Source organism: Cibotium barometz, chromosome 53 (assembly GCF_041138505.1).
Source record: "Cibotium barometz isolate CiBa-2024 chromosome 53, ASM4113850v1, whole genome shotgun sequence".
In the NCBI taxonomy this organism is placed as follows: domain Eukaryota; kingdom Viridiplantae; phylum Streptophyta; class Polypodiopsida; order Cyatheales; family Cibotiaceae; genus Cibotium; species Cibotium barometz.
In genome coordinates this window covers 5,924,091-5,948,092 of record NC_141098.1, presented here as the reverse complement: position 1 = coordinate 5,948,092, position 24,002 = coordinate 5,924,091, and the positions used below count along the sequence as shown (strand labels likewise).

Below are 24,002 nucleotides of genomic sequence, written 5' to 3'. Positions count from 1 at the left end.
GGCATCATGCCAAGTAGGATGCATATAAGTGTAGTCTAATTGGTTGCACTCTTGGATAGAAGGAGATGTTCCCAAGACACCTAGTCCTCAAGTTACAGCGCCCCAAACGAGCGCCCAAACAACCTCAGGGACCGTAAATGTCAGTTGTAGTGTAATATAGTTTTCGTCAAGTTATGTGGTTGGTTTGGTCTAAAGGACCAGTCCTAGGATAACCAACATAGGGCAACCTATGGTATATCTAACCCAAGCTATTATGTATAGGCTAGTTAACCCTAGATACTATATATAGACTAGTTCACCAGTCCTCTTAGTCACATTGTGATCAACAGCTTAGATTTATCTTCGTTGTAGTTTCCACTGCCACGAAAGCACCTTGCTAGGGCACACGAGTGGGCAAATACTATCAGTTTGTATATTTGGTTTGCAATAGTAATTCAGCATTATTATGCCCCTCTCTCGCATCAAGTTCCTTTGTCATATTACCATTTCATTGCACTATTATTTTCTTCCAAGAATGTTTTGTCCACCAAAATCCTCAATATCCAAATCCTTAATTCAAGTTTCTTTTTTAAACCCAAAAAAACTAGAAGCAAAAAGTAACATTACCTTGTCAAATCCTCATGCAAGAGGAATATCACAATCCAAAGTGTGATTATTAACATGAGTAACATTCCTTATGAGTACATGACAGAGGTGGAGCTACCCATTGCAATTCATGAAGGATTTTCATGGAGAACACTCCAAAGGGAACAAACTATCAGATGGTTCGAGTAGTCTTTCACCCCTATACCCAAGTCTAACAAACGATTTGCATGTCGATATCGCTTTGAGGCTCCACCACAAATTCCTCTAGCTTCTCATTTCTCAGCTCTAATTTGTGATTCAGCTTTTAATGTGTTTGTTTTTCATTACCAAAACTAATGCTTTAGAGTTGTAAAAACTCCTCTTGAATTGTAATAAAATCCCGAACCCTTTAGTGTTGAGTGAAACCATGCTATCATGATAAAAATTCTAAGAAACAACACCATAATATAGCAAGCTTAAACTCAGTATCAGACTGTTTGAACCTACCATGAAAGCCTCCGGCTTTGGCGAAGGAGTCCTCACTCATACATTATAAGAAGACCAAGAGCACGTTGACTTAGGGGCTTTCTAGCACAGGATGAGATTAAACTGCACAGCTTCCTACCTTTCACTACAGTTTTACGGATTGGCACAAAAAGATCCCTTCGTGCAACAAGGAGACCGTCATCTTTGCCCATGTTTCTTCATGAATGAAATTTCTTTGTTAAGATGATGGTGTTGCTTTCTAAACGAAAGGCCTTGGTGATACTTCTTCCTAGGGAATCTTAAAGGTCAAGAACCTACAAGATTATAACTTCATCGATTGCTAATCATATAGGTTCTGGACCATTACAGCTGTCTACACCTAATGGTGGCTTCTGAATTTGGTTTGGGGCTTTTACATCTACTCACGGGAAAAAAAAGTGCCGAGTATAGTGACTCCACTCAAGAATACAGAATCCATACAGGTGCTTCACAGTAACTCTTGTGCACCATTTCACTGCAAATACAAATAATGAATCAGCTAACTAAATAGATTGTAGAAATATGAAAAGGACTGTAGGTACACGTGTATTCTATGATTGCATTGTGATCCAACAATAGAAAAATGTTCATATCTGACCGAAGGATATTTACAAAGAGATTCCCCACATCAGACATGCAGTGGTAGGATGGCAGATCCCCCACCCGTGAGGGTTGAGCAGGTGAGACCTCCCCTTTTCACGGGTGTTACACCCGTAAAGACCCTAATCTGCCAAAGAAAAAACCACTATACCGTCGATACATCAATCATTCGTGACATATTTGCTTCCCAAGTCTTAACCAAGCAGGACACTGCACACAGAGCTACAGATCTGCCTCCTAGAAAGATGCTCAGGACCAGCTTCATGTTCACAAGATGTAAAGAAACACTGGAAATCAAGGAAGAAAACAAGAAGTTTTATATGAAAGCTCACATCCCAAGTTTTGCATTCTCTTGTGTACAGTGTCCAAATATCGACCCACTGCTGTCAGTAATCAAGTTTCAAGAAACCTCTTTGCTGGGACCAACTTCCTTCAGCTCAGAACCATCACAACTTGCAAAAGGACAGTTTGAGTCAAAAATAATGGCAGAAGCTGTAACTAGAGAAAAATCAACCCAATTCAAGACGGCTCTCTACTACCACTACAAGAAGAGCAACCTTCAGGGCTTTAATGCCAATGCCAGCCCAACCTTGGCTTGCTTGTCCAAGGCCCTGGTATCAACCTCAGCTGAAACAGTGATGGTTGACTTTGGCCTCCACTCGTGTTGCACAAGGGCCCCTACTTTCCCATGATTGTTCAGCCTCATCTTCATAGTAGTGATAGGATCCAGGACATGGGAGCTTCCAAGTGTGAAGGTATTCTCGTTCTTTGAGAATTTGTGAGCTATCTCTGCAACTACTGTTGTCTTCTTATCAGGACTGGTGTTATGTAGATAGGAAGCCTTCAACATATCACCTTTATCCATCCTGCATCAAACAAAACCCATTTTAAAAGCTTCCTTCTGAATGTAAAATATAACCAAATTATCAAGAAACTGGAAGGGTTTGCCTGGACCCAAGAGAGCATAAACAGAACAATGAGAAAAGGACCATACAAGAGTATAGCTGCACTGAAATCAGGCTCATTGACACCAAAGCCCGCATTGTACTTGATAAACGCTCCAGAGCTCGTGTCAAAAGCAGCCTCCCCGCCAATGGCAAACCTTCCATTACCGAACGCCCCATTGACCTCCACCACTGGAACAGCAGTCATGCCAATGATAGAGCTGAAGCCTGCATTCTCATGGTGATATTGTAGCTCCATCTAGCATAGAACCAGAATATTCGGAGTATCAGATACAGAGGCAGAATATTCGGAGTATCAGATAACCAACAGAGAGTTCTGTACTACAGCAGAAAGATTCTGTCATAATTTGCACAAGAATTGCAACTATAAAAAAGTACAAGAAATTATGTCAAAGACCACTTGGATGGTATTACCTTTCCAGAATTTGGATCTGGAATTGTGAAGCTGAAGACAGTCTTAAAACCTGGGCCCACTTCATCCACAGTAACTGTAGTAAAAATCTATTTCAGAAGTCCCGAGTCCATGTCAGCTCTCTCTCTCTCTCTCTCTCTCTCTCAATATGGATACTTCAGCATATGCTAGTTTCGTACCGCTTTTACCATGGTTCAGTATTCATGATGGAAACATTGTACTACCTTTTTGGTCTCATAGACCCTCTGGGTTTTTTGAACACGTTGATATATCTCTCTCTCTCTCTCTCTCTCTCTCTCTCTCACTCTCACACACACACACACACATGTTGCACGCACTGTTTCTTGCCAGGGTTACAGCCATGGGCACCGGCCCTCGTTGACCCAGTCCGTGGCTCAATCTTTGACCAGTCCACCCAAAACTGATCCACCCTGCCCAGCTCTGCAATTGCAGCACACTGCTGTTCTGCCCAGATTTGCAAAAACCCCTGCATCATCACCATCCTGTTCAGTAGCCGCTTGACTCTCCATCCTGCCCATTCTGCAACAAGCAGCAGCTTGACTCTCCATCCTGCCCATTCTGCAACAAGTCGCAGCTTGGCTCTCTGCTCCGCCAAGCTCGACTCTCTGTTCAGCCCCTGCTCAACCTAAGCTTGACTCCATCTCAAGAACTCCACCTTGCTCCAGTCTGTCTGCTCGTGCCCAGCCAAACCAGGTTCTCTCTTGCTAACTGGCTAGTAAAAACCTGAAACCCTATTTTTATTAGAGTCTCCTCTGTTTTTCAAGACACATCCCCCATAAGGGGAGGGTTCCATGCAAGTATAATTAGAGGCAGCATAATGTCATTTGTGGATGCTCTCTACTTTATCAACTTTCCTTGACCTAGTTATCGGAATTTTTGTTCTATCAGTCCAGCCTAACCCCATCCAATCCCATGGGTTAGCCAACCGCCCAACCACTGTAGCGTGCACAGAATCCATCTTTCTTGAATCTCTGTATTGAACATTTAAATGCTTCTCTCTCTCTCTCTCTCTCTCTCTCTCTCTCTCCCTCTCCGCTGTGCTGGCCTGCTCGCGCTACGCGCTGGTGGCCTCTCCCTGTTCGTATCCACCCGCTCGTGCTGCTCTGCTCACGCTGCCCTCTCCACGCTGTGCTACGCACCCCCTACTGTGTTGCACCTGGCGCGCTGATCTGCTGTGCTCGCACTGTGCACCTCGCGCTGCCCGCTAGTCCCTTCGTCACCCTAATCCCACCCATCCTTCGTCACCCTAATCTCACCCACCCTTCGTCAGGTCCCCAAGGCAGCAATATAACTCTCTCTCTCTCTCACTCTCTCTCTCTCTCTCTCTCTCTCTTACACAGACATTGTATCAGATCCACCAATTGTTGTAACCTTTTTGGTCTCATAGGTCATTTTGGCCTTTTGAGGACGTTAATATATCATTTCATTTCATTTTCATTTCTCTCTCTCTCTGTGCCTGTGGGAAGCGCTGCAGAGTAATCTCGAGGAATGGCTCCGAGTCTCCAAGAGAAGCTCGAGGCCCTCGAGATGGCAATGAAGGCACTAATCAAGGAGAACAAGAAGACATCCGATTCCAACCTCAATGAGGTGGAGAACAAATTACACCAGCACATCATGGCCCTCGAAGCACGAGTCCCGGACCTTGAACAAGAGAACACGGCACTCAAGGAGGAGGTGAGTGCATTGAAAGTGGAACTGGTAGCCATCAAGAACACCGAGAAGGAAGAAGGGGAGATCAATGACAACACTCTCACGACCATTAAAGAAGAGATCTCCAAGGAGATCACAAAGGACATGTAAAGAAAACTCGAAGCCAAGCAATCAGGATGGGTTGAAGTGGTGAAGAAGAACATCCGTAAAGAAGTGAGGGAGGAGACTCAAAGAGAAGAACACCAAATCATTCACACCACCATTGAGGAGGAGAAGATGAGGCATGCCCGCCACCTCAACATTCAAGTCACAAGTATAGCCGAGACACCCGACTCCACTCCCGAGAAAGATGGACAGCTTCTATGCATGAAGCTCTGCTACAAGGAAGAGGACCCTCTCCCCTTCACCAAAGCATGGAGAGCCGGGAAAGACTCAACACGCAAGCGAGCCCTCATCCTACAGTTTGCAGGAGAGACAGAGAGGGTCACCTTCATGAGGAAGAGGGTGATTCTACGAGGATTACAAGGAGATCCCATCTATTTGGATGACGACCTTACAAGGATACAAATAGAACACAGGAAAACATGCATGCCCAGAGTCCTACAGGCCCGGAAAGAGGGCAAGAGAGCATTCTATCGCGATGGCCGTGTCATCATCAATGGCAAGGCCACTGATTAGCGCCAGGCGGCCTATGGGACATCGGCTATGGAGGATCCAGATTCACAGATACACACAGCAGTTTGGAACTGCAATGGAGTACTTTGGACACATCCTGGGAGGATGGAGGAGGTCATGGAGGGACGAGACATCATACTACTTACAGAGACGCACCAGAGCCCAGAGAGGGGGCTACCCAAAGTAGAGGGCTATCAGTGGGAGTTTACATACAGGGGGACCACACGGCAGAGCACATCGAGAGGATCTGGAGGTATAGCGGTACTCTTCAAGCGAGAGCTACAGGAGTGCCTACAGGTGGTAGCACGTGACCAGGAGGCTAGATACATGTGGATTAGAGTGCAGCTCTCAGCAGACAGGGTGTTATACATTGCTCTATGCTACTTCTCTTCTAGAGGATCGAGATATGCCATGACAGCAGAGGAGGAGAGTAGAGGGGAGGAGGAGGACACAGGGCCATTGGGAGAGTCACCATATGCAGCCCTTTCAGATGAGATCATACACTACTCCAACCTGGGGGAAGTCCTCCTTATGGGGGACTTCAATGCACAGACACAAAGCCGACAGTGCGACATTTATGATTTCGAGCACCCTGAGGTGATGCACACACTAGAGGTGGAGGACACGGGAGCTTGCAGGGTGTCAGAGGACATGGGGCTGGATAACACCAGATATGGTCATCACTTACTTGAGCTGGGAGCACGACACCATCTCGTTATTTATAACAGGATGAGACAGTGTTGGCAGGATTCAGGAGCACTGACATGCTTTCCACGATCACGGGGGGTGGTGCAGATCACACGTACCTCTTACTATCACTAGCGAGCTCCACACAAACACCCACACAGCCCACACAGGCATCGCATACAACTTTCTACTTCACCCATGACTTGGCAGACATATATGAGCATCATGTATATGACGGGCTATTCCAGATGGATCCCCTATCACCTCTAGACACACTCACCACCCAGCTGTCATCTCTACTACATACGGCTGCCACCCGCAGCTTCCCCAATCATACACACATTGCACACATAGATAGATCTGGGAGTATGCCCCAGAATCGGTGGTATGATGATGAGTGCAGAGAGCTATATAGACACCTCCGTGCCTAGAGAGCATTACACAGAGACAGGCGAGCCGACAGATGAGGACCCTCACACGCCGTAAGAGGCGTGCATATGAGGAGGCACAGTACTGGGATATACACCACCTACTCATGAGCAGAGATGCAGCCACTGCATGGCGCAAGATGAGAGAGCCTCGCCCTCGTATCCCAATTGAGGATCCACACACATGGCACACATATGCAAAGAGCCTCTACCATATCCCTCAGCAGTCGCCCATAGCACAGCCACAAGATTTCCGCCCTACCACCTCTACTTTCTTTACCACCTCGATGGTAGAGAGAGATATCTGCCGATTACAGCATGGCAGATCGGCTGACCACATGTATACAGAGTGAGCATCTTATTTATGCAACTGACACATTGGGACCGTTTTTTGCTCACCTCTTTAATAGGGCACTAGTGGAGGGCCTACCAACTGACTGGACTATGCACACCATCATGCCTCTCCACAAAGCGGGAGACATGCTAGACCCCAGCAACTACAAGACTATCATGATTGGTCATACATTGGCCAAACTTTATGATGCAGTGCTCGAGGCAGAGTTGAGCTCATATGCAGAGAAGGAGGGACTGCAAGCACCAGGGCAAGCTAGATTCCGACGAGCTTTCTCCACTATTGACCATATATTCACTCTGAGATGTCTGATTGACCAGGCTAGGGCGCAAGAGAAGAGATTATACTGCTGCTTTGTGGATTTCCGCAAAGCATTTGACACGATACCACGAGAGAGACTCTTCCAGCGCCTACAGTCATTGGGGATCCCATCAGAGATGATTTGGGGCATCTATGCTTTATATGAGCAGGTCTTCGGGCGCATACGATGCCCCGGGGGGCTAACTGATGTTATTGCTAGCACCATAGGTGTGAAGCAAGGATCCCCACTCTCTCCTACACTATTAGGGCTATACATCGATGAGGTGGCTGACTTCATTGGTCACGGTGGTGGGGACGGGGTAGACATCTCAGGTACCACAGTCCACATTATGCTATATGCAGATGATATTATTCTGGTCTCTGAGTCGCGGATGGGACTACAACACCATCTCCATGCACTCGATGACTTCTGCACAAAGGGAGCGTACAGTGAACCTTGGGAAAACCAAGGCCATGATTTTCCACACCTCAGGGCCGGTTCGACGACAGGCCATCTTCACACTAGCAGCAGGACAGGTAGAGGTGGTAGACTCATATGTGTACCTGGGGATTACATTTACGACTCCGCCAGGAAGATTTACTATGGTACAAGCAGCCAAGGATAGACTCACACGAGGGTATGCAGCTCTGGCCATGCTAGAGAGACTGTGTCACCAGGCACACTTCCAGGAGCCCCGCACAAAGGGGTGGTTGTTTGACACACTAGTCACCCCTGCTTTGATGTATGCTGCAACAGTATGGGCACCTGAGCTCGCCACCTCCACATGGTCTCAGATAGAGAGGCCTCAAATTCTCATGCTCTCACGGATGATCCGCAGCAAACCCTCCATCCCACATGACATTGTCCAGACGGAGTTTACTACACCTATATGCTAGTAGAGGCCCTCTTCCAGACAATCTACTTCATACAGAGGATCAGAGAAATGCCATCAGATCGACTCTCACATAGAGCTTTTGAGGCGTCCACGCAGCTCGCAGAGAGTGGAGATAGGAGATCATGGTATTCACAGATGATACAGTGGCTCACTCAGCATGGTCTCGACATAGATCACCTGCCACCTTTCCAGTATGATATACATGCACCACACATCCAGCTCTCTCACAGTGAGAGGAACAGAGTCCTTCGGCAGGATTTATGGCAGCGATACACTCAAGAGACTTGGATTACACCCAGTCAGCCGCTACCGCCGAAGATGCTATACTACTACACAGAGATCAGTTTATGCGTATCTCAGCGGATGGATTCATACAAAGACCTGGATACATGGATGTGTACATGCCTCACAGTGCCCGAGTGGCGATTGGCCAGCTCAGAGTGCCATCACACCAACTTGAGATTGAGGCAGGTAGAACAACACTGATCCCCAAAGCAGAGAGGATATGCAGACTATGCCAGGAGGAGGTTGAGAGTGAGGAACATTATGTATGCAGATGAAGAGCATATAGTGTCATTAGTGAGAGATACACCATCATCTTCAATGGACATCCCTCACTTTGCCAGATCATGGAGTCTGCAGACCAGCGCAAATTTGGCCAGTTCTTGTTAGAGACACAACGCCACAGAGAGACACTGATACGGATTCATACACACAGGGAGAGATGGGCGACAACTCCAACTCACTGATTTCTTCCAGAGATCTATCCCAATGCCTAGCCTGACACGGGAGGGGGTTACACTTCAGCGCGCTGCGGACCTCCGAGCCAGATGGAGACCGAGAGCACCAAGCTACCAGACTCCCAGACTACATCAGAGGGAGATCACAGAGATACGGGCTCGACATCAGCACCATATCCAGGAGCGGCTAGCTCACTTATACTCACACCCGGAGATCATGCTCCAAGGTATTTTTGCCTCGCCATGACCTATGTATCACATATTACACCCCCATTATGGTACTGGTTGGAGCTAGACAGATCTGCATTGCATTCTTGTATACCCTATGCATATAGGTTGCATACTGAGCCTGTAGCAGTAGTGCTCCATCCATCACACCGCCCCACTAGCTCAGTACTTTCATACTTTATTTCATGTTCATTTTGTCCTTTTTTTTCCAGACATCCAGAAGACATTGACAGTTGTACATTGATTTGTCTCATAGGTCGAGTTCGGCCTCTAGTAGACGTTAATACAGCTTTCTTTCTTTCTTTCTCTCTCTCTCTAGTATCAATGTTATAAATGTCTCTTGTCTGTTGCAACCTGCGCATTCTCTACTACAGGCTACGCTTCTCTTTCCAAAGATTTTCATGCAGCTCGGTCTTCATACTTTCAGGAGATGGTAAAAGCTTTAGCAGACTTTGCCCCTCCTATTCTCTACCCTCGTTGGAGACCTTGAGGACCACATTGTTGAGCAGGGAGAAAGAATCCATTGACACAACATTAGAGATAGTGAAGTTGGGATGGGAGAGGAATGGGGTCACTCTCATATCTGATGGATGAGTGACACTCGTTCTCGTTCAATCCATGGCTAAGAATGAACATCACACTGTCTCGACCTTTCTCGATGATAGGGATTACCCATAATAACTTGCCAACATCTTTTATCAAATTGTTCAATCCATGTGTGATGCATGGAGAGAAGACAAGCTATGGATATCTCTGCTCCAATCTCTCCCCAGCTGCCCTGTTTGTTGGCTCTTCATCTGCAACAAAGTGAATGGTCCAACTTTTTCAATAGTCTCACATCACTCTCTCACAAGAACATCAGCACTCTTCGCAATTCCAAAAGCATCATGAGATGTCAAAAAATAAACCCCACCGAAAGAGATCCAAGAAAGATCTCTTGAAGTACTCAGATACTCAGTTTGCATATTAAATTCATTATGCTGGAGCGGCTCTTTACTTGTTCCTCTACCTTGGAATAGTTGGTCATGAGTGATGAATAGAATCAATGGCCATCAACTCGCAGTGCATAGTGTAGACCATGTGCTAGAAATTGCTTATGTGATGCATTTTGGGATGAAGTAAAGCATATGAATGATGTGGTCAAGCCTATTGTGCGTAAACTCAGACTTACAGATGATCGTGAGCCTTGCATTGGCAAGGTGTACGAAGGACTTGATAAAATGGCGGAGCACATTGGAGAGGTGGAGAAAGCTCCTCAAAGATTCCAGACTTTTGAGGTCTCTTTGCTAGGATCGGTGGTATAGCTACCACTCACCATTACATGGAGTCGCATTTGTGCTTGATCGAGAGTTCCAAGGATCTAGGTAAGAGACAAATAATGAGGTAACAAAGGAATGGGAGAGACTGTTGGGGAGGTTGGTTAAAAATGCATTGCGGAGGACCATGAAGAACCAACTTTCTACGTACAGGAGCAGTCAGGGTAGATGTAGCTCAACTGATGCACACACACACACACACACACACACACACACACAGAAAGAGAGAAACTTGAGGTGGGTGCAGCTCTTTGGGGGGAGGATTATGGTGCCAGTACACCTAAGCTTCAACAGTTGGCAGTACGCATTTTCAGTCAGGGAGGCTCATCCTCCCCTCTTGAGCAATTGTGGAGCACCCTTGGTCATATTGCATCAAAGAAGAGGAATCAACTAGGCACACAAAAAGCCAGTGATCTTATTTTTGTGAGTGCAAACTTGCGCCTTCTTGGCCACATAGCATGTCCTATGCTACTCTGAATGGCGGGATCAATGATGCCTAGGCCCCCTCTGCGTCGGGGCTAAATGATCTCTCTCCAGGCCACCTTAGCCTGAGCAGGCCTTCCATCACCACCGGCCCACAAGAAGTTAAGGATCAACCGATGTACTTGAACAATGCAAGCTCGGGAGACGGCCCAACAAGAAGTAATGTACCACATGGTAGCAAGAAGGACCTAGTTCGCCACCACCACTCGGCCGGCTAAGAAGAGCCTTGCAAAACTCTAGTACAAAAGCTTCTTCCGAATGCTCAGAAGAAGAGGGTGAGCTGCTCCACTGGGGAGATATCGATGACCACGTGGGATCCTAGCTAGCGGATTGGAGTGCCCCTCGGGATCCACTCAAAAGCCTCAACTCGGCACCAAGTCGGGGTGGCTGTAGAGCCTACCCAAAAACCACACGACTTGTGCCAATTGATCTGCACTCCTGATGCACGACAAAAGATCCCAATCGTCTCTGCGAATCTTTGGAGATTCCCCACATCTCCATATAGGTATGTTGTTGTGTCATCTGCAAACTCTCAGTCCAACAACTTCTCCCGAGTAGGGATGGGGAGACGCAATCCTTGGAGCCCCATCTCTTGAGTTGAGAGAGAATTGCTCATGGTCTCTACGACAAATAGGTAGAGGTAAAGTGCCAGTGGACAGCCTTGCCACACCGAGCGAGAGGGGGAATCTCTCACCTCGGGTTCCCTGAATGAGAACCTGACTGTTAGAAGCTGAGTAAAGTCCTGAAACACCATGGATCCACTCCACTGGGAACCCCATCCGATACATCGTGCCCTCCAAAAAGCTCCACACAACTCTATCATAAGCGTTCTCAAAGTCTAGGAGGAGCACAATGACATCCTGATGTCGCATCCTGGCCGAAGCTGTCACCTTCCAAAGAAGGAATAAAAGCTGAAGTCTCCGGCTGACGGCCTTGGCTAAAATCTTGTAGGCAATCAATCCCAAGGAGGGTGATGGGTCTCCACTACCGGATCTCCAATCTATCACCACCCTCCTTTGGAATCAAGTGAATCAAACCCTCTGAAAGCCTCTCTCGCATGGCACCGCCGCACCTGTAATCATAATCCTTATTGAAGGCTGCTTGAAGGCCGCCTTCCATGAGATCCTAGTGGCGAAGAATGAAGGAGACTAGAAGCCCATTCGCCCCCAAGCATTTGTCCCTAGGGAGAGCCGTCAATGCGTCTCCCAGCTCCTCTGCTGTGAAGGGAATCAATAAGAAGGTCCGGAGAGCAGAGGGAACCACCCCTCTTGTGTGCCTCCAGACCCTCTCGCAAGCATCCACCACCTGTGGGGATAATGGAACAACTGCAAGGAAGGATCGAAAAAAATCAATGGTAATGGCTCTGAGCTCTCACATGGGGAGGGGGGTCAGAAACAATAGCTCCATCTTGGCTACGCAACCTACGAACACCATCTCTCCACCTATTGGTCTGGTTCCAAAAGGAAGCTCTAGCATGGTAATTGTACTCCACCCTCCTCTCCTCGATAGATCTGTTCTCTGTGCGGGCAGCAGCAAGCTGACTCTCAATCCACGGACTATCGGGGAAACTCTCTTGAAGACGCTGGAAAGAAGTAAGACCCCTCCTAATGCTCCTCTCCTGTCCACGAAATATCTCCAATCTTCTCTGTGCTACCTCCTATAACAATCTGCTAATCTCGCCAAGGCCCGCATCCAAGATGCACGCGGCAGAACCTAAGATAAAATCCAGTCCCGCCCATATCTGCTCTATCCTGTTGTAGATCTCGGGCTCCTATATGAGCCTATCTGGAATCCTAGTGCTCACATGCCTGCCTTGAGGGGTCCTCCAAGGATAGCATAACCGGAGCATGACCAGAGAAAGTGATGCCCGCCAAGATGTCAATCATGCCCCCGTGACCGCAAGCCCACTCATCCACATAGAATCTATCAAGTCGAGAGAGATTGGGGTTGGTGCTCCTCCTATCGGCCCTCGAGAAGAAGAGGCTCTCGGAGTTGTGCCCAAACTCTGGTAGATGCCAAGGGTCCTATCCCTTGAGTGCCAGGATCAACTCCTCCCATGCAGAGTACTCTATGCCTGAGATTGTAGAGTGTCATGCCTCCTCCGAGTCTGTTCCTTGCTGACTCGATCATGTTAAAGTCTCCACCCATGCACCCATAGTTATCACGGTACGAAAATACAATACCGTACGGGAATTTTTGGTACGATATGAAATTTTGGGATACCGTACGATAAAATACGTTTTTTTAACACTTACAAACATAGACATTTTCAATTTGGAAGGGTAGACTCTAGAGAAGTTATTCCAAACCAAAACTTCATTAAAAACAAGTTTGAAGTGACAAACAAAAGTACATGAGCATAGAGGTGCGATGTGCACTAGGCGCGAGTACAAAAAAGTGAGTACGAAAAGAGCACCAAGACCCAAGGAGAGACTAGACAAAGACATCACTATTGGAGCTCTTGCTGAAATCATCCTCATGAGAAGAGGACAAAACGGTGGCATCGCCAAAGTCGCCATCGCTGAGGAGGTTGCCCTCATTCATCGAACTCGGGCTCTCTTAGCTCATGTGAGAAGCCAAAGGGAGCATCCTCATCTGCAAGAGCGGATATGGAGCTCACGCCGCACATAGGTATGCACCGTGTCCCTTGAAGCGCGTCGAATCGTTCATCCACGGCTTCCTACTTACACTCCTCTACCACTACCTCCATGTCCACGACAAGTGCGAGTAGGCCGTCAATCAAAGGACTTAAGCTCTCGATAGATCACTGCATAGATCCTCTCATCCTCCTCATCTTGATCTTTGTTAACACTTTCAAGAGTGCCCCTTGTGAGCTTGAATGCATCCACATTCACCTACATTGTACAATGATCAAGTGACAAGCAATGTATTAGAATTTAGTTTCAATAAACATTGAAGTTTGAATGCTTGTAACTTATAAGTTATACCTATCTCGCCGATTCCATCTTTTGCATCGTACGCACCATGTGCAAGTTAGCGCGGCAATACACTAGCCGCTCTAACTGTTGCGTGCTCAAGCGATTGCGTAACTTCGTGTGTACAAGTGAGTAGGAACTCCAGTTCCTCTCACATGCACCTGAAGAGCAATCCTAAGCTAGGATTCTCAAAGCCACCTTTTGGAGGCTTGAGAGCGCATACCTAAATGTCTCCCACCATAAGAGGATTTTCACAAGGGATTTCCTCTTCCAGCAGGTAGTAGATGCAAACACGGCTCCCCCCTTTGGTTGTCGTAGCTAATGAGCTCCTCAAAGAACTTTCCACTAGAATTACAGTGGCTTCCCAACCTTCACAAACAAGCAATGTTGCGTTCGTGTCTTTCTCATAATAATCTCCCAGATTGTTGACAAGAATGTTAGCTAAATCTCTATCCTTCAAGTTTTTCTATGACAGTTGGTTCTTAGTCCGATCAAGAGCACTACCTACATTTGGAAGGAAAAAACAGCTTAGGTCATCATATTGCTTTATGTAGATGACATGAACTTGACAAGGAATAATGCAGAGAGAATTTTACCAGGTCACTCCACGCCAACACCTGCGACATTAATGACTATGTTTACCTATTGTTTTGGCATGTAATATGAGAAGGCTGTAATGTTTTTAAGGAGAGCCTAAAAGAGATCATTCATCTTGTAACTCGTAGAAATACCTGCAGTCATTTACCCCTAAAAGGCCAGCACCAAACAGAAGGTCAAGATCAGGCATGACAATTTGTCCACCTTCTAAAGTGTCCCAAAACGGCAACATTGTGGATATGCAAGCAACTGAAGCACTCTCCTAAAGAGACTAAAGAGCTAAATACAACAACCAGAAAGATCATGTAAAAGCCCGCTTTAGTGACCCTTCTTCATTCAGCAGTGTGGTATACACACAACGCTATGGTGCGGCAAAACTGTACCAGTAAAGGGAATTAAGAGGGCTTCTAGATGAAATTTCTTGCAGCCAGGTTGGCCAGGAAACCTGAAACCAATGTAGATGCAGAAAACCCATCGTCCATGGTTATGCAAACAAGCCCAACCCTAGAAAGGCTACCTAATGATAACCTTTGCCAGAAAGTTGGTCCATTATACAAAATGTTTACCCTGACAAACACATTAGTGCTTATCTACACTGAAACCTTGCTGTACCTACTCCACATTCATCTTTATATCAACCAACTATAAATAACCTGCTCAAAAAGACTGCACATGCACATGCTTTAATAACATTCACAATAAATATTTTGGCACAATGTATGTCTGATAGATTTCAACACACATTTTAAAACACAGTAAAAGAACCCTATGCTGGTTCTAACGTGGGCCAAATGAGCTAGTGCACCATGACTAGGTTATCACGAAGGCAAGAAAAAGTACATTTGAATTTGTGTCCAATTTGATGTCAGTTGTGACATTCCTTTTCTTGAAATTTGCCACCAAATCACCAATGAAAAGATCTCCTTTCTTGACTCCAGTTGTGGTGAAGACCTGCAAAAAAAATAACTTCAATAGATTAGACACACTTTGCCTTTCCAAAAAAAGTAGAAGAATGAGTTAGAGATCCGCTTCACATCTCTCTCTCTCTCTCCCCACACACACAAACACATATATATTCGCAGGAGATTGCACTGTCTTTTTCGAGATGGATTTGGCCCTCTCACAGGTTATGCAGTACAAAGATCAGAGATGCTTGAATCTGTACCTACTAGAGCTTCGTCGCCACAATAGGTCATCCTGAGACAGCACCTAGGGAGTCAAATCCAGCACAACAACAGACTTCTTCAGGTTACATCGCCCAGGCTCTACACAGACAGAATTCAATCATCACACAAAACACCCACCTTTCTACACGTCAACTGCAGATCTAGGATATCCTTCGGCGACATGGAGAGCTCTCACCACATTCAGGAGATTTTACTACTGTCTTGTGTGTGGTTCTGGAGGAGGATGGTATCATCATCTTTAGACATAAGTGAAACAGTACCTAAACCTTTTATTGGGCACTTTGCATCATTGCCCACTGCCAAGAATCATTTTGTGCTGCAACATTAGCTGTCTAATTGCACACTTCTTCAATGGCAACAAATAGCTCTCTTTCTACAGCACGACTAGATTCTTCCTTGGTCTTTAAAATGTGCCATTCTTGGCATCTACTTGCTTTTCCCTGCATTCTTATGTGTCCTTTCTTGTTGTAGTAAAAGCCTTTAACCTTTTTCTTTTGATTGGAAGAGTTAGAATCCTTACCCTTCTTCTTTGTGTTAGCAGAGAAAGCATGGTCCCCACCATTGCGACTCTGCATCCTCATCCCAAAGTAATGAGCATCCTCATCCCAAAGCAATGAGCTGAACTCCTCGAACGTAAGAGGAAACGGTCTGACACCAACATTCAAAGATGTAACAAAACCATCATACTCAAGCGGCAATATCCTTAGACAACGAACGAACGAGACCCAAGGAGAGCACACTCATGCCCATTCCAACCATCTGGTCACGAAGATCTTTGATTCTGGTGAGAAACACCACCACCATTTCACCTTCATTCACCTCTTGTTAAAGCTGATTTTGAATCCTTGAGGGCTTAGTAGTCTCGTATTGACATGACTGTGTAGGTCCACGGTCATAGTCGGTGCCACCATCCGCGGTGTAGACTTGGCCCATAAAGATGTACTAGAAACTGTGTAGCAATTATCCCACCTCCCACGGCCATCCAGGCTCAACTTGGACCCCGTTCGGGCCTCGCAATGTCAAGACAGGGTGTCCACGAGTAAAGTCTAGCTACTCCATGTATGGACCATTATGAGGGAAAGGTCGACCATTATGAGGTAACGGTTCAGTGTAGCATGCAGCCTATTTAGTAGTGTGCCAAATCTAATCCAAGCCATCTCTAAACCATCAAGACTCATAGGACACCTCGTGTGAATACGGGGATGCCTAGCACTCTGGCTGCTCAACCACGGCTATGCCACATAATGGGGGCCGTACAAACATGAGCTAGCCCATGCCCCAATTCTGAAATATGATGCATGGCACCTCAACAGGTTACCACTACAAGATTATAACTCAATCTTAAGCCTCAAGAGTGTAACCTATGGTGCACTGTGTGACTGATTGATCAAAGGAGCACAAAAAGAGTCCATTCGATGTCCATTGAACCACCATAGACCTTTTTAACTGTAATTAGCCACAAGCTCACACGACTCAGCCCTAAAAAACCAACATTTAACTTTCATTAACACCTTGAACATTGGTCTCTCTAAGGATCATACAATTGTGCCAAAACAACTCCACTATAGATGAAAACACACCAATCCAGTCTCTGATTGTGTAGAGATTGTGAATTTCTGGTCTTGTAGGTAGTCCTTGTTCAGAAGGTCTGAAAAACACAAGTTACCCTCGTTAGATGACTTGCAACTTCATTTATACACATTATGTTGATCCCATGAACAAATAACGAGCCAAAGATGGATGTATGCCAAGAATGGAGTGGCATATCCAAAAAGCAGTACCTCAAAGCATGATAAGAGTTCAGACTAGTACGGATGATGATTAGCTGAACATAGGAGACATTACATGAGTATTCTGTGTTTATCTTCGTTGCCACCAAAGACATTTAATTCTCAATCAACAAGATAAATCCCAAGATAAATCCAAACTTAATGGTTGAAATAGCGTCCAAGAAAAGGTAACAAGAAGCCAAATGAGCATTCCAGGATCTTGTAACCAACATCACCTCCCCAACAACATGGCACAAAACCTGATCATGTTGATGTTTTACTTTCTTTCCACCAGTCGCACATGGTGTAAGGAGTCGCAAGCACAAATAAGTGATTAAAACTCTTTGTGAGATTAACTCGACTAGAACACAAATGGTCTTGGTACCCATGCATGAGACCAGTACATCAGGTACAAGCTAACGAGAGTGGGGGCTGTTCAATACAATATGTGCTTTGCATTATCTATCCTGTTTTGTACATCGAAAAATGTCTTGAATGAATGCATCATTTTGCATAGGATTTTACCTTCCTACCTCAGATGTAGTCGCCAAAGGGACTCAGGCATGCCCAGGATCAACACCATGGGCCTTAGTGCTTCCAATGCCTGAACCTAACTTGGGATTGTCCGTGTGAACAGATGGTAAAGACCTTTATTTTATGTTTTAAGTTGTTTCTGCTGCAATACACTTGCAGGTGCACACCATTTGAATACTAGGGTGGCCACTTTTTGCATAGGATTTTACCTTCCTACCTCAGACGTAATCGCAAAAGGGACTCAGGAATGCCCAGGATCAACACCATGGGCCTTAGTGCTTCCAATGTCTGAGCCTAACTTGGGATTGTCCACGTGAACAGATGGGAAGGACCTTTATTTTATGTTTTAAGTTGTTTGTGCTGAAATACACTTGCAGGTGCACACCATTTGAATACTAGGGTGGCAACTTTAACGTATGTGGAGAAAAGGGGCCGGGGGTGGGGGGCATCATGTGTATGCATGCATCATACAAAGTAGTATGGCCACCCTTGTAGGTATAAGATGCAACCCTACAAGAGGCACCCACACTCCAGTAAGGTGTAGGGTGCATTGTCACCCTTACCTTCTCAGATAAGCACATTTCTCTCCCACATAGGTGACCAGGAAGGAGACAACTCTTCTCAACAAGCTGTGGTCCCTGTTTCCACCCTGCTCATGGGCTGCACCACCATCTTCTTGTCCGCTGCAGGCAGTATTCACCATCTCCCTGCATGTTTGTCACAAAAAATATCCTTTACTGGGCATCCTTCTACACTAACCCTGGCCCTTGGCATAATTATTGATATAAAGTAGTCTCTACAGACATCTCCCTGCCCATAAGATGGCGCTGGGGATTGAATAGGGGAGATCCCTTGCCCATGAGGGCTGGCGGGTGATATCTCCCGTTTTGCAGGTCACAGCCATAAGTCTGTCTAGCAACCCCTTTGACCTTGGTCATTTGCACCATCAAACCAACAAATGCTATGAGAGGAGAGAGACCTCATCATGATCCTACGACTTCATATCCATGTTCTTGTTTGATGATTTTCATGCATAAAGCAACTAAGCATGGAATGGTTGGTGAACATAATTCTTAGCAATAAGCAACGTAATAAAAAAATATCAAAGCTTTGTAGCACGAAAGTAACTAAATAGACACTAGCAAGCTGTATTTATTGCTAAAGTTTAAGATAAAGTAACCATGTAAAGTTCAAACAAACCCCCAAAGCTTTTCCATAGGTTAAAATACAAGTAGAGAACAAATTGTCACACCTTTTGCCTTCTTGCCAATATCAGTAAACAACCCAGGTCCTTTTCCCATGTCTAGAATCTACACACAAAAATAATAATAATAATCTTAAAATGCCAAGAAAAAAAATTTCACTAAGAACCTTGAAAAAGGTTTTACAACAACAATAGGAATTGCACACATAAAGTGGGCAAAAGGTACAAAGTCAAGGGTTTCCACGTTTTTTTTTTAAGAGAGAAAATTGCTTGTATGCATCATCAATATCGCTTGAAGTATTAGGTTCAGTACATACTATATGGAGTGCGGAAAGTCCTGATCAAGGTAAGGTACATTACACACATTGCCATTTTTTGATACTGGTTATGCACGCATAAGCTACAAAAATCAATCTACTGTATGAGAAAATCCATATATTAAGCAGCACCAGCAGTAACAACAACAACAAAAATCTTGACCTCAGGTTTTTTCCATGCATGTAGAGCATGATCCTTACAGTACATTGGTGTTAACTATACCGGCTAGGTATGAATGTCCTTGGGCACCGTCTCTTGAACAATACACGCATCAACACTTAAAATGTAATAGCCACAATGCACAAAACAACTGAAAGATACATCACTGCACCTTGCGGTTCCATGCCCCATAACTGTTGGTATGATGACCAATGCCAAGCCACACCCTCCCGTCTTAAGCATGAGGTACGGATTGGGCAAATCACGAAGCGCCAAGCGCAACGGATTTCTCAACAGCTTCACCCAACTCAAGAAACGGGAGTTCTACGCTCGAAAAGAGGATGAGGTAGACCGACTTTTCTTAGGGCCGAACTGCAAAGAGGCCTGGAGGAAACTCCGAGAACATCGCCCCCCCACACCTATCACCTGCCCGGACACATGGCACTCCTATGCACGCTCCCTCTATCATATCCCCCATCAACCACCCCTACCATCACCAAATACCCGCCCCACCACCTCCCCCTTCTTCACAAAGGGCATGATCCTCAAGGCCATTTGTAGACTACATAATGGGCGAGCCCAAGATCATGAGGGACTCACTACAGAGTACATCTCACATGCCGATGATACCTTGGCGCCCCTACTAGCCCACATGTTCAATAGAGCCCTTTGTGAAGGATTTCCACCCTCTTGGTCCACCAACACCATCACCCCCATCCTCAAAGCCGGAGATCCACTTGATCCTAATAATTACACGACAATCATGATTGGCCACATTGAACAACTCTATGGATCGGTGCTAGAGGCGGAGCTCGGTTCATTTGCAAAGAGCCAGGGATGCAGAGCCTTAGGACAGGCAGCCTTTCGGAGGAGCTACTCTAACCTTGACCACATCTTCACCTTCCATGCCACCCTCGAGGAGGGTAGAGCACAACATCAGAGGATTTATAGCTGCTTCGTGGATTTCCGCAAAGCTTTTGATACCGTACCCCGAGCCCACCTCCTACACCGTCTACAGGAGATAGGAGTCCCATCAAACATGGTTTGGAGCATCATCGCCCTCTATGAGTCCGTCACCAGATGAGTGAGAGCCCCAAGAGGTACATCACACGAGATTTCCAGTACTATTCGGGTGAAACAGGGCTGCCCTCTATCACCCACTCTTTTTGGCCTTTACATTGATGAGATCTCGAGCTTCATTGACAGATTAGGCGGGGCTGGTCCCACATTGGTAGGCATATTGATCCCCATACTACTTTATGCAGATGACATCGTCGTCCTCTCAGATTCAGCCGAGGGGCTTCAAAGACAGTTGGATGCCTTAAGGACTTCTGCACTCAGCGGGACCTCTCTATTAACCTTGGTAAAACCAAGGTAATGGTCTTCAATACTTCTCGCGCCTTCACATCATGATTGGCTACCCACAGCACATGCCAAAGTGACACGGGGATATGCAGCCTTGAGCTTACTTGAGCCGCAGTGCTTCCAAGCACATTTCCAAGAGCCCAAGACGAAGGGTTGGCTTTTTGACACCCTCGTCACACTAGCCTTGATGTATGCTTTATCCAATGAGGATTGGCAACAAGTTGAGAGGCCCCAGGTCATGATGTTCTCCCGTATGATCCGCACCAAACCATCAGTCCCACACAAGATTATCCAGGCAGAGTTTGCTACAGCCCCGATGGGGGTGGGTGCACTCTTCCAGACAATCACATACCTCCATCACGTCAATCACATGGATCCCCACAGGCACCCAAGGCTTGCCCTGGAATCCTCGAGATAGCTAGCACTTGAGGGCCACTCTGGAGTATAGTATGCATTAATTTCCACTTGGTTCTCACTAGATGGGCTTCGCATGGACCGCCTACCACCCTTTCAGTATAGTTTGGACTCCCCGTTTCTCCAGCTCTCTCACGAGCATACCAACTGGGTTATCCGGTTAGATCTTCTCAACCTCTACACCCATTACACATGGATCACACCTCCAAAGCTCCCAACAAAGATGCACTTCTACAAAGATCACTTCCTCATGCTCACTGAGGATGGATTCATCCAACATTCAGGCTGCCCAAGTGTTCACATGTCCCATGCCATGTGGATTGCGATTGGCCAAATACGGTTTCATCCCACCGCCTTAGAGTGCAAATAGGTAGAGCTGAGCGCATCTTCAAAGCCGGGAAGCTCATACGGAGACCCAGAGAGGAGAGGATCTGCCGACTATGCCACACAGAGGTTGAAACTTGAGTCAGAGGAGCATTACATATGCCGCTGCCCAGTATACTAGGAGATCCGCGGGAGGTTTCACTATTTGTTTCGTGAGGGATTTGGTATTGAATTGAATAAATAAATACCGAAAGGGCCGCCAAGCTTTGGGGCCATCAGGTGTCGTTGTTCTTTTTGTGTAGGAGCACTCTAGCTCCCTTTTTATCTGTCTTATTTGCTGGATTACAACTGTGTTTGGGTGACTGCTAGTCTACCGCACTTTGGTTTCTACCAGAGGCCGGTTTCAACCCCACTTGTCTGCCTGATGTCTAGTGCCCAACACTTGGTCTAATAAGCTACCAAGGCATATGTACACACCTCAACTCCAAGTGAGTTACAAAACTGTGTGGGGTACACGCATTGTAAGCTGCTTCGATTTATGCAAGCCTACCTTGATGGCAAATTGGAAATTGGCTTGATGTGTCCCTGGACTAGGGTTCACAAGGGGGCACAGTGCACATTATTAATCCAAAGTTGGCTCATAATGATGATTACTATGCCATGTTGCCCCACATGTGGGTGCGTGTGGCAGCCGTTCATCGCATTTTGCCTGAAAACCTGTTAGCTGTCCACAACCTATCTTGAATTGCTTGGTTGGTTGGTGCCTTCTCACAAGCTATGCTGCTGGTGGATCTAGGCAAGTTCTATGAGGGCTTGTTCTTTTAAAGACTGGCCCAATGAAAAAATTTCTAAGAATTTCAAATTGCACTTTAAGGCCAGCACAGGACAACAAGGAGAAACGAGATTCAGTCGAGGATAAAAGGGAGCAAGGGAGAAAACAGAAGTATGCATGTGTATGTGTGTGCATTGCAATCACATGTTTGCAAGCATCATGTGCCCGTATGCTGCATGTGTGCAGGCATCATGTGCAACCATGCCACACTAATGAACATGAATATGCGTGTATTGAATGATCATACCAAGGTACAGTAAGAAAGGATTAAAACGGAAACAGGAAAAAGCTCAAAATATTTTACTTAACACGGCACTGACGTTAAAGCAACACTGCCACTTTGATCGCATCATTGCAGAACATCAACGTATTTAATTTCTCTAAGTATATTGACAGAATAGCAAACCTAATCCAGTTAAATGGATTTTACTTAGCCCTAACCCTAACCCCGGGATGGGAGGAAAAATGGAACCCCTAACCATTGCAACAGACTGCAATGCAGAGAAATAAGAAACCCTGACTTAGAAACTGGAAACCCCAACCAGACTTAATGGACGTTACAAGAAACCCTAGCCCGTCTAGAGAGAAAGAACTGAGAGTTAGGTGATAGGGTTACCTGCTGCTGTGCTGCTCAAAATGTCAGATACCCTACACCACCAAGAAATTATTTGAGGTTTCACATTTGGATTGGCTGAGGACGCCCATGCCTAGACTTGAGGGCCTGCAGAGGTCATCGGGTGGATGGCCAAAAATGCTCCAAACAACAATATATATATACAAAAACCCTAACAAATAAAATTGGCATAACATCAACTTGTTTGAAAGTGACAAAAGTTTAGGTGGTTGTTTGGTAATGGAGCTAGTTGGAGTACTGGTTAGGGTTATGGTTAGGATAGTCACTATCTCTCGTCTCTAGTGCTACCGCCTAGTGGCGCATGCCTCCCGAGCGGGTTAGGTACACCCCTTATGGTAAGTGTGCCAAAGAGCCAGACACCTAGCCTCTATTCTCAAAAACACCCTCGGACCCGTCTAAACCCATGGTCACACCATCAACATAGCCAATGGTGAGCGGAGTCCTCCTACAAGCAAGAGCGTGAAGCTGCCAAAGATTAGAGTTCTAACTCAGGAGATAAAGCTACACTCTCCTGTACTCCACTTCAACCCAAGGATAGCAATATTCCTCCACAAGCTCAAGGAAGAGGCTCTCTCAAGAAAGAAGCCCCAACTAAGGGTCAATCGCCCATATTGGGGAATAAGTATAAAGCTTTGGCCATACTTGATCCTATTGAGCTTGAGATACCATCATTCTTTGTCAGGACCGTAAGAAGGAAACTCTAATTTCTCAACACAAAAACTAGAGCATAACATATACTTGCACAAATTGAAAGCATAAACCTCAATAAACCAAATTAACAAGAGAGATAAACCTCAATAAACCAAATTAAATAAACAAGAGAGATAGACTAGAGATCACCATCGACACAAGAGTGGGTTGAATCTCCCCTAGATAGTGTGTGGCCC

The 24,002-nt window shown here is 45.9% G+C and overlaps 1 protein-coding gene across 1 annotated transcript; it reads right to left on the bottom strand.

Annotated features, from left to right (window-relative positions):
• Positions 1-1,659: 1,659 nt before the first annotated feature.
• LOC147608233 (mitochondrial outer membrane protein porin of 36 kDa-like) lies at positions 1,660-23,336 on the bottom strand. The gene is made up of 7 exons (XM_086788920.1): positions 23,098-23,336; positions 19,118-19,175; positions 17,143-17,210; positions 15,216-15,326; positions 3,069-3,155; positions 2,684-2,892; positions 1,660-2,555 (listed from the first exon to the last, which is right to left on the bottom strand). The coding sequence occupies exons 2-7, from the start codon at positions 19,164-19,166 to the stop codon at positions 2,249-2,251; spliced, it is 831 nt and encodes a 276-aa protein (XP_086645046.1). The 5' UTR covers positions 19,167-19,175; positions 23,098-23,336; the 3' UTR covers positions 1,660-2,248.
• Positions 23,337-24,002: the final 666 nt, after the last annotated feature.

Coding starts and splice junctions, on each gene's coding strand:
- LOC147608233 (XM_086788920.1), bottom strand. CDS start 19,166: ATGGGAAAAGGACCTGGGTTGTTTACTGATATTGGCAAGAAGGCAAAA. Junction 17,211..19,117: donor TATTGGCAAGAAGGCAAAAG/GTGTGACAATTT, acceptor TGTGTTTTTCAG/ACCTTCTGAACAAGGACTAC. Junction 3,156..15,215: donor AATTGGACACAAATTCAAAT/GTACTTTTTCTT, acceptor CTTCTGAAATAG/ATTTTTACTACAGTTACTGT.